Genomic DNA, 15,699 nt, shown 5'->3' on the forward strand with positions numbered 1-15,699 from the left:
CACCTGAGCTCTAAGGTTAACTCATGCACTTTTACAGAAGGTGTAGTCCCTTCAGACTGTTTAAATTTAGCATCTGGAGCTCCTTAGGAGGTATATTTGCCCCTTTTTTTTTAAGAAAAAAAAGTCCATATAATGCTTAGTGTAATAAACCCCTGAAACCTGCCTGAAGTGTATAGGCTCTGCTACAGTACAAATGCCATTGCCTATACTGAGTGAATAATGGATAATGAATGTTTCATTCCACACGCTTAACTTTTGGTTCATGAATTGCCCAAAGGCAAATCGCATTAGTCATAATCACTTGCTGAGTAATTTCCACAAATTAGTTTTGGTCTGTAGCTCCATTGCCCACAGTGCTTTGTTATTAATCATTATTATAAATTGATTCCTTCATTGGCTGGTTCTGTTAACTTGTAGGTGACAAAATATTGCTTTTTTCCCTGATAGGGTGAACATAGCACGTAGACCTGCACTGCCAGTAAAAATAGCCAGCCTTACAGATTAAAATTTGTCTGCTGTGAGTTCTGTAAAGTTGCTTAAACTTACATGTATTCAACCAATAAACTCATCCACAGTAATGAAGCAAAAAGGAAGCCTAAATGTACTGAGTCCGATCAGCCACCATCCCAGCCTGCAAAGCAGCAGGAGGTGGCTCTGGCCCTGACCGCTCTTGCCCCAGCCAGGCAGAGCAGGGTCCCCCGCACTCCCCCTGCCACCCCCCCCCCCAGGACCACAGGAGAACCATCTCTCCAGAGCAAGTTCTCAGAAAGCTCTTACGCGTTGTGCACTGCCATGTATGCAACTGTTTCTTAGGGCAATACGTGTCTGGGGTCGTAAGAAATGAGGCAGGTGGGGAACAGAGAGTCATGCTCTTTTTCAAGGCAGGAGATGCCAGTTTCTGGTTTTCACTAAGTGACAAAGGTAGTAGCAGCTGGGAGGTGCCATCAGTATGTATACAGCAGTATGTATCTCCTGTCTCCAGCATGTTCCTACATCAAGTTTCTTTCAGTTTCTGTGGGGAAGAAAAATAAGAGCCTGGTAACTGTGCTTCCCACCAGCATCACCACCCCACACCCTTGAACACCTTTTGCACAGTCGCTGTGCCAAAGACCACCGGAGCAGATATGACGGCGAGTATGACAGAGGTAAATGATGGTGGAGCTCCTCCTCCAACTTTCATGTAAGATGACACATATGTTGCATAGCAGTGTTAAGGAACATTTTCATATGGTTGTGACTGGTAGACTAAAATGCAGCAAATTCCTTAGCAATTCAAGTACAAACTTACGGAGATATTTATTTTTCTAGCTATAGATCACTGTCACAGTTTTTGGATTGGCTGCTGCTCTGACACAATCACAGGCACCGATCTTAAATTTTACATGTTCTGCTGCAGTCCTTTGCTTTTATAAATACTATCTCTTTTTATGGATATGGTACAAATCTTTGTTCCTGACCCAGTGTTTAAGACCAGAAATACCTTTTTGCAGGTTCACTGTTTCACACTAATCATTTGCAGATCATTACAGTAATCAACAAACGAAAGAGAAATATTTAGGATGATAGTACCACAATGACCTGAGTATTACAGAACTGCCTGCTCTCTGTCCCCCAGGGCTCCTCTTGTCCCTCCGTTGTCCCTCTGCCTCGTACACGTCTCCAGTGATTGGCTATTGTCTCCTGCTCTTTCTTGCTTAGGAGACAATTTGAGGAGCCTGTTGCTGATTTATGAGCCTTTTCATGGTTTTAATTCTGTTGGACCTGACTGACAGAAACAAATGTCACATTCCCAAGTGCTTTGCAAAGAAACCGGGTTTTGCTCAGGTCCTCAGACCCAGCAGAGTCTGTTTATCTGCCCTGGAATTTTCCTTTGTAAGCATTATTTTTGAAGTGCTACTTCATTTGAGCCTTGACTTATAACTTCTACTCCATCGGTGGTCTACAAGCACTTTTTATCACATATGCCTGACTGGGATCGGGTCTGTTTGTATAGGTAGCAAAGAAGCTACTGCTCCGTGAACATTCCTGGCATAATAGAGTTAGACCACTCATTCTTCAGTAGTTTTTACAAAAGAAATTCCTGGGCACAGCCAGGCACTTCTTTAACTTTGGGAGGAGACAGCCTAGCAGGCCTTGAAGCCACAACTCCATTCCCTTTTGTTTGTTTTCTAGCCCCTACAGCAGCTGCTTATCCATTGTAATCCCTGAATTGATCCTGTCATTGCAGTTCAGGGAATCAGAAAAATATCTCATAGGGGAAAAAGATCACTTGGCTATAAATCTGGTTGTTTACAGCTCCATAGGCAAATGCTGAAAAAGGCTTCAGAGAACAAAAGCCCGTCTGAAAATGCAGTAAGAAAGCCTGTCAGCCCCAATGGAGCTATTCCTACTTTGCGGAAGGGAAGAATTAGCTCTGTAGCCAGGGCTGTCTGCATTTTACTTTGCCCATACAGCAAATATATCTATATAGCCAGATGCTTTAGTCAACAGTCTAGATTTTACCCTAACTCATAGTTAGGGTTCCAGTCAGATATGCGTAGAATATTTCAGATACACAGGGAACATCAGGTGACAACAGAGGTTATTCAACAATATATCAGAATACGTGTCTGTAAACCACTTGCCAGGCTCAGAAGGAAAATGTTGTTCCAGGAAAACTTTAGTAGGAAGATGCAGGATAGAACAGGAGAGCCCAGGTAGTGAGTGTATTGTTCTCACAAGACACAGAAAGCCTGGACTTTCTGAGATGGGAGGGATCTGCTTCCTCTTTTACTGGTGGGGAAGCCTGAGTCTGAGCTCAACAAAGTCATCAGCACAGCCCCAGTGGGAACAGGATCAGACCCAGGGCTTACTATTCCATTGCTTATGCAGTGCAGCAACAACTACAAAATGAACCAAGCCATAAATAGTTTAATAAGAAACAAAATAGGGGTTTGGTTGGGGTTTTTTAATGAGTCTGTTAAAAACTGTTTCACATCTTTCAAATATACTTAGCCCAGTGGCATCTGTACTTGTAAGAACGGATATTCAATTACCGTATAATTGTGTATGAGTTTTTCCTCAGTGACTCTCTTGAGGAATAGTCTATGAGTTCTTTTCTGCAGCATAGAGCCCTGTGTAAAATTACACCGGTGTAAGTAGAGTGGCAAGATCATTACTGTGTTACAGTTCCACAAAGATCTGCAAAACTCAAAACTTCAAGCTGTGCATTGTTTGCATTCTGTTCCTGCCAGTGTTATGGCTGCTGCAATCCTGTGAATCAATCCCGATTTATTGGCACAATTATTCTTACCAGCCTCACTGAAAAGGAAATAAATACTGAAAAGTTAAAGCCAATTAAATGTCTAGTGTGCTCAATCAGAAACGCAAATTACTTTGCACCAGCAACTAGGACTACCTTGTAAGTCCTTCTAGAAAGTACAGGGAATCCCACACTTAATTGCCACTGGACCATTTTGCTGCACATAAAGGGCAGCTCAAGGAGATTTGCAGTCAGGACTGTCAATCAAGTTCCTTATTTGGCAGGAGCAAGTGAGGATGAAATCAGTCCTGATCCTGAAAATAATGTGCAAGGGTGAAGACACTGGAGAGGAGCAGTTCTACTCTTTCCAGGTGAACTACAGCACAGCTATAATTATCCATCGGTGTCAGAGTCAACAGGAGTCATTCTTCCTTCATTCTTTCTTTGCAAATGTACCAACAGAAGCCTAAAATTCTGTTGCACACTGTATATGTGCGTGCAAGGGGTGTTTGTGTACATACATATATGTGACTATGTTTCTTGTGTGTTATGTGATGAAGCCTCCGACAGTTAGACCTCTGACAACATCAGTGAGACTAGAGCAGTTTCTACTTCTTCTATTCTCTACCTTCTACTATCAGGTTTCTAATTGAAAACATATCTAATGAGTTTCAGGGCTGCTTAGGTGTTTATGTGTCTATACATGAGCGTATGGATGTAAATGGAAAACCCATACATCCTGAGAGAGCCCATGAAACGCTGATAGAGCCCATGAGCAAAGAGCATCACTGCTTGCATTACTGACTGCACATTCCCTTTTACAAGAGGAGTAGAAATGCCAAGCCATTTCTACTGATGGCATCATAACAATAATTATATTCTGAACTTTACAGTTGAGAGTATTTCTCAAAGAAACCTGTTCATAGTGATCTTAAGGTCAAGGCCAGCTTTGGCACATGTATTGCTGTATACAAGTCAATAAGTATAAAGGATGCAATTGCTAGGTAATAAAGCATAACAAAATTACTGTCTTCATGGGGTATAACACAGATAAATCATATAAACATTTTTTTCCAGATACTAAATGTAAATTATGGCAGAGTTATTCTAGTTATTTTCAGTGACAAGCATCAATCATCTCTTTTGATCAATACACGATCGCAGACCTGATGAGAGCACTAAGCATCTTCCTTTCAGGCCAAATGGAAGAAGAAATTAAATACCTGTTTATGAAAGAGTAGTGAGGAACAACTGGAGGCTACTGCCCAAGAAAATGGCTTGAATTACAAAGTATGAGCTGGACTAAGCCCTGTGGTCTAAAGAAGCTGGGGATTTCTTTCAGTGACTTGAATGGAAAAAAGGTCTGTGGGATTTATGGAGCCGTGAGTGTGTTCCTGGGGAAAAGCAAGGAGACTCCTTTCCTCTCAGGCTCCCTTTCCACAGGCACAGAACAAGCTGGAGGAAAACCTGGAACTAGTGAAGAAAAAAACTCCCTGCTCTGGTTTCTGTCTTGGCAGGGCAACAGAGCTTTGTGTACACTATTTGTGATATGTAGGATTATACCAATGAAACATTTGTATTCTTGGAAAATTATTTGCATTATTTTTAATTCTGGAAGAAATTCTGAATTCTCTTAGCTCAGCACCCAAATCTTTTTAAAATATTTGTCCCTTTGCCTTGTGCTGAGTTTTCATCACCATACTGACCAAAAGCTAGAGACGTGACTAATGCATTCAGGGTTGCTGTAGCTTGGAAGGCATCCAGGTAAGAGCTGATACATTTATACTCTGGAGCTGTCTGTAACACCTTGGTTTAAAGAGAAACTGCCTACAAGGAAACCCAAGGAGTGTTGGCCTTCCTAAGCACAAGCTGAATCCCAGGAACTTTTATGGGACGAGTGAGGTTGAAAAGAGACTGTGCAGTTAAAAAAGAACACTTACTGTGTAGTCACGATTAATAATCTCTTATACGTTCTTTGTTAAATAAAGCAATAATGTGTTTAAATCCTCTGGGAAAAGGGAGCTGTCTGTATGCTTTTACATACCATTTCTTCTCATAGAAAGCAAGTCAGAATGCTTGTGCCTCCAGTGAGATTCTGGGAAAGAGCATTCGCTGGGCATCTGCGGAGCCACCACTGTCCCTGATAACAGGTACCCAGAGTCACACCTGAGTGCAGCAGCAGGTGCCGAGTAATTGGTCTCCAGGTCCCAAGTCTGAGTCTGCTGAAAAATCCTGCCTGGGCTCTGCTTATTGTCCAGAGGCTTAAAACATCCCAAGACCCTCTAAAGGCAACTTGCTGCCTGACAGATAGGAAGAGACGTGCAAAGGAGACAGTTCTGCAAAGGAGATGAGAATATTTAGGCTTGCAGACATACTCTAAAGCATATCTCTTTTCCTCTAGCCTCAAGATAACAGGTGAATTTTGAGGTTCAAGTATTTGGCTGTGTGTTCAGGGGGTTCTGTAGGATTTCTGCATTTGTTTGTTTTGTAGCTTCCCCCCCTAGCAAATCCCACCACCCACACAGCAAATAAATGTCTTTTGGCACTGACTGGTACACCATCCATAATGCTATATAATAGCTAATGTGTAATATGTGGGGATAGCAACACCCCATCGCAGATAGTAAAGAGGATAGGAGAACAATTAATATCACTACCATTCGCTAGCCAGCGGAGCCCAGCGTGGAAATCAAGGCATGCTTGCCAGAGGAATGATGCTCAAAGGAGAGCGATGACCCCAATGGAGCCCTCAGTATCCATGGGAGATGCAATGGTGAAGTCTCCTAAAGTTGACAGCGAGTAACTGGACTTGCTCAGTTCAAACATGCCTGCTCTGAAATCCATCTTCTATTTGTCAGTTTTCATGCACTGTCTCTATGTCATGCCAAGGACAGACTGAAAGCTGCAATATAAATAAGGTGTCTGTTGGAGAGATGTGTTTTTTGTTATATGCTTCATAAAGCAAAATCAAGTCAGCAGTTGAAGTGGTGCTCTGGACAGCACAGGTAACATCTCCCAGATGGGCACTGAATGCTTCGTTTACATTGCAAAGGATGAGAAGTGGGAGTCAAATAACACTGAACTACCCAAATAGGGAACTGAGCTGAAGAGGGGTGGTTTGCTTCTAAAAATGGGATTTTTTTTTTTTTTTTTTTGTCTCACTTCCAGGAGTGAAATACTGCATTTTCGCCAAAAGAGGATAGCAGTGTGCAGTATACTGCTGATTTCACTAGTTAAAGGAAGATTGCTTCTGCTTTTGATATTCCCTTGCAGCCAGTAATGTGAGGGACAATTAGAATACCTCAGAAATTAAAACACTTGATGTTGTAACCAATAGTGTGAATATTGGTTGGTTTATGCCCTCCACGATGATGGAGAAATTTGCCAAAATTAATCCTGAGTAACTATCAAGAACAAAGACAAGTTTCAGGTGTATCTCAATTGTGATTTTTTTTTTTCATTTTTGTAACTTCTATTTCCAGTTTTGTGTGCTTAGATATTGCAGTTGGCCAGGAGACACTTCATTTCAGTTGCTCTTGGCTTGTGTATAACAATTTGTTGTTATTTTTATAAAGATGGCTCAAGCTGAGCTTCATTGATACACTGTTACTCCAAAAGCAACAAGTTTACCCTCTGTGATGTGTATTTCTAGGAATAAATCTTAAAAGTCAAATAAACATTTCTAATTAACCAGGTGTGAAATCAACCGTGTTGAATTAGGGGGGGATTTCACTGGATGTCTATAATTAATCAAAATACAAAAGATAGATAAACTAACAAACATAAGGTGTTAGCACAGTGAGAGGATCTTGATTTATAAGCAGCATTTAGCACCATTTAATTCATGAGTTCAGTTTCTACTGACCATCTGTCATAGCTGCTGTCAGCCTCACAAGCCTCATGAACTTTGCCAGTCCTGGTGTTAGGCTTCAAAAGGCACTGCGCCCACCCGCCACTATCACATGGATCCGTAGACCATATTGTGGCAGCGTGAAACAAAGAGTGGTTTTGGCAGGAACAGAAGAGACTGCCCCTGTGTTTCAGTTTTTCTCCTTCCAAAGTAGCAGGCATTTAATTGGACTCCAATTGGATTCCAATTGGACTCCAACTGGGCTGAAGTCACTACTGCTTGAGGAGGTAGCATCAGGGTCAGCATCAGATGCCTTCTTGGTAATCAGAATATTCTTACTCAGGGCCATTTGAGAAATGGTGGGAACTAAACCCCTGTTGCAAGATTGTACTCTCTTCTCAAATGAGGTTCATAGCAAGACCAGGTGAAGTGCATTAGATATTCCAAAATAGCTTGTACGGCATAGAAGAAGTCGGGAGCTTTCAAAACACAGATTTTAAAAACCTTCTTAGAATCCTGGAAAGAAAGTAAGGCAAGGGACACTCATGAGCTGTATCCATGACTTTCATCAATGCAGTCTAGCACAGCTGATTGCAATAAACTTAAAAAGCTATTTATCAAGTATTAATTCCTTTTAAATTCTCTTTAAGAAATGTGGGGACGGGGTAGTCCCTATCAATTCCCCTCTTTATATTCAGCTCACAAACTTACATATTTTTAAGGCCTGTGGATCTTGACAGGCATATTTGTCACATTGACACAGAGGTTGTTGCTGATACTCCTTTCCATAGTCTCCTGTGACTATCCAGCAGCTCTGGGAAGAGGTTCGTTAGCTTGTGTTCTCACCGCTGTCCTCACACTGGCTGAGGAGGAACTGTTCTCACCTCTGTTGAAGAGTATGTGCATCTGTTGTTGGTACGGCTGAGCAGTACAACACCATTTTGCTACAGGGTGCAGAACACCGAGTTTCAAATCCCTGTTTGCAAACTTTCTTGCTTTCTTGAAAATTCATGTTCTAGGCTAAAATTTCCAAGTGTATTTCAGATTTGGCAACAAAAGACAGTAAAAGTGGACAAGAAGCATCCCTTAGGTATGTGCAGGTATAGATAGCACATTAGTAATTGTGGTATCATTTGGTAGCTATCATTTTTTACAAGATTGTAATCATATGATTATCTTAATCCTGTTATTTTGACATTTCATATAAAATTATTGCGCAGATCACAGCTTCCTTCATAGTATTGGTGACCTTCTGTTACTGACCTCTGATCTGCTTATTATTAAGAATAAATCTTGGGTACACTTTGCAAACAACACTGGTATATGCTATGCTTTCTACCTCTCTTTAGCGTTCTTTTCTTTTACTGTCCTAGTGAACATAGAAAATACCTTGTGAAATAAAAAAGGCTCATGGACTCCGTAGGAGCTAATACATAGGGAATGTATAGTAGTCTGAGGAGGCGCATGAAGTTGGAGGTAGCTTTTGTTTCGAGCTGTTTGAGGAGGCACATTCCTGAGACTGTTCTCTCTTCCCGTTGGCAAATCTCCCATGAGAGTTGTGATAAGCTGGACGCAATCATTCCTCAAAATCTGCTCCATTAGCATAGATGTCAGGCTGGACCAGCCAATACAGTTTTATTGACTATACCGTGCCTGGAGTGTTTGCCTACATAGCTTCAAGCGTGCCATCTCCTGGATTTCCCCACCTACACTGAATGCATGTGAATTACAGGTTGGTTCCTGCACTACAGGTGGACCTGTGGCAGCCCAGCAGCCCCTTCCACATCGTCGAAGGTACGGTTACCGACGTGCGAGTACCACAGAACATGTCCCGAAGTCTGCTGCCCTACCTCCAGCAAGCAAACATCCAGTACACGTAAGCCTGTGCTTCACTTTCTGTGCCTCGCTCCAGAGATCTGGCCTCCAAGGCAGGTCTGCGTCTACCGCGCCAAGTGCGCTTGAAAATATGTTCCACATCATAGCAATTAGGCTGGCAGACAGCTAGACGTTGCCAAGAAAACAACCATTTTAATGGGAGAACAGAAAATCTCCCACAGGCAGGCAGTTTTAATGAAATGTCCTCCTTTGGAGTCAAGCTGAAGTATTTTCAGTGTATATGAAATCACATCTGTTAAGAGAGGGATGGTGATTACTGATTCTACAGCCTGCTTTGCCTCTCTCTGTATTTAACAGGAGCAAGGTTTGTTTACAAGTGTGCTGCAAATGTGGAGGCAAGCCTTCTTCATGAATTATAAAGGAATGTACTAGTTCTGTTTTATAAGTCTCCATTCCTTGTGACCCAAAGCAAGTCACGCAGAACAAATACACGCTAAGGATCACACATCATTTATAGCGTTTCTTAAAAGCATTCAAGACAGTTTTGGAGTATACTTATCATTTCATATTTATCAATATGATATACTAGACAAGAATAATGATCTTGTCATTAAAGCCTTTTCAGTGAGATGCTGAAGCATCTGAATAATCAACTGATGAGTTATTTGAATTCTCAAACATTTGCTGAATAAAGCCCTACGTGAGGCTATTTATACTTACTGAGAAAAGGATGGCGCAAATCATATTGTATATTATATGTACTCTTATCAGAATTCCATTTTTATAACAACAATGGTCTCTTATTAATTTGTCGTTCTAAAAATACAAAAACAAATACAAGGAAATTAATGACGCAGGCCTGGTAGCTGAAGTCCAGAGTGACTTTCATGTGGGTTCAACACTGCTTCAGTTTTGTTTGCATTTAAAAATGAGATGGGGATTTCTGTAATTGTTTTCCGGTGCTTATACAAAAATGTCCCCTAATTACTGTGCCCCGGCAGTTGTATTCACGTCTGCTGCTGTTCCTGCTCACAGTAATCACCTTTAATGAAATGACAGAAGGCCATTTTATACGTGTTATAAACACTCCCTGTACTTGAAGACCTTTACTTAGGTTGCAGAGCAGAGCGTGCAAGGGCAAGAACTGCGAGGGTGAAGGGTCTCTGCAGTTTACCTGAAACAACGTGCTACAAATACTAGGGCAAAATTACATTAACTTTCCACAGGGAAAATTTCCCTCTCTGACATTTGGCGCACAAGTTGTGTGCACTTAGAAGGAAGCGGAGCAGCGTTTTGTCAGCTCCAGATTGTTTCTTTGCTCTTCCTCTTCATCTCCCCGCTGCCCATTTCAGACCCCTTGTCTGCTGGGTCCCAGCCATTAGAAGCAAAACCCTGCAAAGCCTCGGACGAGCATGCTTGTCCTGACAAGCCTCCTGAAATCTGTAACTCCACAAGAGCCGGCAGGATTCGCCATGAGAGCAGCAACAGATATAATCGGGGAGCAGCAGGAGCGGGGCTGCCAGGGCAGCCGGGCAGAGCCATGCCCACAGCACGGCTGGGGTGGGGACCACAGCCCTGAGCTGAAGTGCAGCTCCACAGCCAAGGGGCTGAGGTGCCAGGCAAGGTTTCATACAGCTCCTTTTCTCATGGCTGTTTTTCACACTATTTTATTTTATTTTTGACACACTGTTTGCAAAGGAGTTAAATTGCTACATCCCTTTTGGAACTGGAAAATCTGAGGCAAACACCATGTACAACTTCAGCCTGACGGAGTGACACTTGCCTAAATTATGACAAATTTCTAAAGACAGGGAGCATTAAGCAGCCCTAATAATGAACAAGGTGACCAGCCGTCGCCTCTAAGGCAGGTTTATCTGCCCCAGTGTGTGACACTATGACAAGAAGACGGTCATGAAAACAAGCCAGGCATCAGATAAACTTACTGCACCTAGTTGCCTCGGTTGTAAGTTCTCTGTCAACGAAGCCGCTTAGGTTGTATTCAGACCTGAGGGACTTAAGAGCCTTTGTGTTATAAGCACACACAGTACGCAGTTACTTAAGAGTAAAGAAAGATTATCAAGTCTCATTTGGAGTACAGGCACATAAACAATCAGGAGTTGTGAAATTAAATCTATTATTGTAAAAGTGAACAAACAGAGCTTGATCCTGGTAGGTACTTACACTAATCAGAATTCAGCAAAGCAGGCAAGTATTTCTTTAACAGATTAGATGTCCTAATGACTTGAATAAAACCAACGCTTTACTCCAACTACAGGCTTAAATGCTTCACAGTACTGGTCTTAGAGTGTATAGCACTTTGCAAGTCAAGACTATAAGCTCTTAGTTTGCTTAATGAAAGTTGCTGATGTAGAACAATGTAATTCCTAATTATACAATTACTTCACTAATACATTTGAAGAATGGGGATGACCTTTACTTTGATATTTTATGTAGGTAGACCTATTATCTTTGAGATATCTGCTGCACAGTTGAGTTAGGATCAGAGTGAATGCAGTTTCTTTCCATCTTTTTCCAGTCATTGCAGCTAATGCCTATAAAACTTTAAAAGGTTGAATGTGACCATTGTTTTACAGGAATGATGAATTAGTGGTACGGTGATTACACATTGCCATGCTTTAGGAGAAGGTGGTATACAGGGATGATTCTCAGTTTTACAGTGATGTTGTTACTGATGTCAGTGACGATATTCCCAGCTCCTGCCCCTGTGTGATGGAAAGGATAGATGCTCCAACTTCTTCAATATAATTCTTTTTAGATGTTTTCCATATTATATTTTTATATTTGTATCATTATTTGGTTTTGCCATAAAATAGGAAAGTTTTCAGCTTATACCACTGTTTCTGCATTTTGCTCTTAATGCAAAGAACCTCTCACTTTTTATGCAAGCATATTTAATTTTTACTTAGTATTGTTTCATGTTTTTCCTGAGTTATTTTAAAATAACTGGCAAACAACTATTGCAGAGTAGATAACGTAAACAACAAACCACACGAGATTTTTTTCTTTGTTTGTTTTTTGTTGTGTTTCAGACAGAATGATAATGCTGCCAAGTTCTTCTTTTTTTTGTTTTGCCTCTACAACTTGTAGGTATATGTAATGTTCCATGCCAGTGCAATAACTCCCTAGAGAAAGTATGTGCATGTTTTTCTAAGCCCGAAAAGATTTTTTTTTATGGTTTTGAAATCAATTTTTGAATGTCCATGATCACGTAGTATAACTGGATTATAAAAGAAGACAGCAAATGCTGCTCCATAAACAAATGAAAGTGGCTGCTTCTTCACATTGGCTACATTATTTACATCACTCTGTTTTATTCGCTTAACAAGCTCATTGTGTTTTTTGAAGGCACTGTTACATTTTGAAGCAGCTGGACTATTTATTTGGCAGCATATATTCAAATAAGCCTGAAGCACTCTATTGTCAAAATATAACAGATGAAGTAACGTCAGGATGGTTTAACTCCTGCTGTATTTCTTCTAAATGTGATTGTCGTTCTGCTTTAGGCTGTGTGTTCTACTAGTTTTTCAGTAATACTTCTATCTTCTTTTACCCAGGATTCTTATATCAGACCTACAGAAGGCAATAGAAAACCAAACTGGACTGAGGTCATATAGGAATCGAAGGTCCCTCTCTGGGTATAACTATGAAGTGTATCACTCCCTGGAAGAAGTACGTGAAAATTTATATTATTCCTCTTATCCGCTACACTGTTGTTTTTAATAAGGCCAAGATTTCACTCTCTCTACAAGTTATGGTTACTTGTTCATCTTCAGAAGTGTTCTAAATGTTTCTTCTTCAACAGTAGGCACCTTTTTGAAAATATATATGTATTCAATACAAATACATAATATTTGTATTCAAGGCTTATCTTTACATGTAACTATCTTTGACAGCTTCTGAGTTTTGTTTTTAAAGTAGGTCTTTTTCTCTGATGGAATAAGAGATTTCAGTGAGTGATCGGTCTCACTGAGTCATTTAAGTAAGCAATATGAGCAAATGCTTAAGTATTTGCACAAGAGGCCCAAAGACTTAAAAACACTTAGATACAAATTCATGTATAAGGGATACTATCCTGGAGAATAGCTGGGTAAACAATTTCTGTTGACTTCAGTGTGCTCACATATACAGTTTCCATCTGCACCAAAACGAAGTCACTAGGGCTGAGCATGGAGGCTGCTGCACCTCAACGAGATCTGGTGCCTGTGAAACAAATACTGCAGGTAGCATTGAATCCTGCAGGTCAATCTGTTCGCCATTCTGTGTCCTGGCAGGCAGACTCTGGGACCTTCTTTCTTCATGCCATTAATATTTAGTGGGAATGGTGGATTAGCCCCATCCCCAGATTTTCGATGGACAGCTAATGCATTCCAGTAATATCCAACAACAAAAATGGGAAAAAAAATCCCATCTGACTGAAGGCTGCATCCAGCCTCTGGCAGTAGAGCTATGAGAGCCCAATGATAGTTCAAGTGTGAAAACAAAAACAAATAAACAAAAAAAAACAAACAAAAAAAGACAAAAAGGAAAACTACAGGAAAATCCAAAAACAGATGACTGAGAGCTGAGATTAATAAATGTGTTACGGTTGCTTCCCATGAAATGCAAAGATTGAAACAACAATTTTATTTCTGTATTTGCAGATCCAGGGTTGGATGCATCATCTGAATAAAACTCATTCAGATCTTGTTCACATGTTCTCTGTTGGAAAATCCTATGAAGGAAGACCACTGTTTGTACTCAAGGTAAAGATGAAATAGTCATTAATCAGACTAAAATCTGGAATCAGGGACAGACACTTTGTTACTTATGTTACAGCGTGTACACCGGAGACGCAGGTTTACAGTGTTTCCTAAGGATGAGTTGCTAAGATCTAAATATCTCTCTGAATGCCATCTTTGATGAACAAAAAATAAAAAGCTGGAAAACTAAAAGCCAAATCCTGTTTACCTGGATTGGATATGCATGGAGATAGATTACAGGACAAGTTCAATTAGCAGGATTTGGATTTAAGGGAATTGGAAAGTTTTGTGTTTATAGACAACTCTGAAAGCAGTTTTGCTGGAGAGGGACCCCAGAGGACTCTGGAGCCCTTCTCAGCATGTGCCACATATGCTTCTTCTTTAGCTACTGACAAAATTTCAGAGCTGCGTGCTCTCAGCTCACATTATTAGGACCACAAATTAGAGGGTGTCAGCGAGACGCAAAAAAAATTTTACTTTCAATGTACTTTCTTTTCATCTGCTGTTGCAGAGTTTTTCCTCACCCTGCTCCATGTGATATTTAAGGATATCATTCTTAATAAAAGAGGAATTGACAGATCTCACTTCTCCTGTAATTTTTTTCCCCATAGATCAGCTTCATTATCTTGGCATACCTGCATGTCGTTATCTTGGCCATACCTTTGAAAACAATAGATTTGTGTTCCTTTATATAAGGAAATTCAAAATGGTTTAGTGTTTCTAATATTCTATTATTTTCTCATTATTATGCCTCATTAATGTCATGAGATCTATTGATATTTCTATGAATATTCACACTTCAAGTTAGGTAAAAGATCACGGCCCTACAAGAAAGCTGTCTGGATAGACTGTGGGATTCATGCAAGAGAGTGGATTGGACCTGCCTTTTGCCAGTGGTTCGTGAAAGAAGTAAGTGTTTAATGATTTACAGTCATGCAGTTCCTTCAGTTCAAAAAACATTGTGCTTTTGCTATAATGGATATAACGTATTATGAATAAGAAAAATAACTAGCTATTATACTACTTTTTTTTTTTATATTTGTAGAACACTTAAGTGCTTCATAAACAAAGCTGATAGCGACAGCCAGACACAGCTAGGCACAGGACAAAAATATGCCAGACACAAACTGGCAGAGATATGAAGTAGGATTTTATTCCAAGACCTAAAAATGTGAAGATTGTAATTCTGGTAATGGTCCAGGTAAATCAGTGCCAGTGTGTACTGCTTCAGATCAGTTCAGCAATATCTTTGCTTTAAGGACTTAGATTAAGACAGACATTTCTCTTTTGTGTAATTCCATAGGAATAGGAAGCTAAAATCATAGAATCATAGAATCATTTAGGTTGGAAAAGACCTTTAAGATCATCAAGTCCAACTGTTAACCTGGCACTGCCAAGTCCACCACTAAACTATGTCCCTAAGCACCACATCTACACATCTTTTAAATACCCCCAGGCATGGTGACTCAACCACTTCCCTGGGCAGCCTCTTCCAATGCTTGACAACCCTTTCGGTAAAGAAATTTTCCCTAATATCCAATCTAAACCTCCCCTGGTGCAACTTGAGGCCATTTCCTCTTGTCCTTTCGCTTGTTACTTGGGAGAAGAGACCGACACCCACCTCGCTACAACCTCCTTTCAGGTAGTTGTAGAGAGCGATGAGGTCTCCCCTGAGCCTCCTTTTCTCCAGGCTAAACAACCCCAGTTCCCTCAGCTGCTCCTCATAAGACTCGTGCTCTAGACCCTTCACCAGCTTCGTTGCCTTCCTTTGGACATGCTCCAGCACCTCAATGTCCTTCTTGTAGTGAGGGGCCCCAAACTGAATGCAGTATTTGAGGTGTGGCCTCATCAGTGCTGAGTACAGGGGGATGATCACTTCCCTAGTCCTGCTGGCCACACTGTTTCTGATACAAGCCCGGATGTTATTGGCCTTGGCCGCCTGGGCACGCTGCCGGCTCATGTTCAGCCAGCTGTCAACCAACACCCCCAGGTCCTTTTCCGACAGGCAGCTT

General features: G+C 40.9%; 1 protein-coding gene across 1 annotated transcript in view; it reads left to right on the plus strand.

Moving 5' to 3' along the window:
- CPA6 (carboxypeptidase A6) overlaps positions 1 to 15,699 on the plus strand; it is a 122,923-nt gene that overhangs the window by 70,869 nt on the left and 36,355 nt on the right. The window contains exons 3-7 of the mRNA XM_009335080.1: positions 8,111 to 8,181; positions 8,824 to 8,967; positions 12,503 to 12,617; positions 13,589 to 13,690; positions 14,492 to 14,596. Of these exons, the coding sequence (XP_009333355.1) occupies positions 8,111 to 8,181; positions 8,824 to 8,967; positions 12,503 to 12,617; positions 13,589 to 13,690; positions 14,492 to 14,596 (537 nt within the window). The remainder of the gene's footprint in view (positions 1 to 8,110; positions 8,182 to 8,823; positions 8,968 to 12,502; positions 12,618 to 13,588; positions 13,691 to 14,491; positions 14,597 to 15,699) is intronic.

The sequence above is a fragment of the Pygoscelis adeliae genome, unplaced genomic scaffold, assembly GCF_000699105.1.
Source record: "Pygoscelis adeliae isolate BGI_AS28 unplaced genomic scaffold, ASM69910v1 Scaffold101, whole genome shotgun sequence".
Taxonomy (NCBI): domain Eukaryota; kingdom Metazoa; phylum Chordata; class Aves; order Sphenisciformes; family Spheniscidae; genus Pygoscelis; species Pygoscelis adeliae.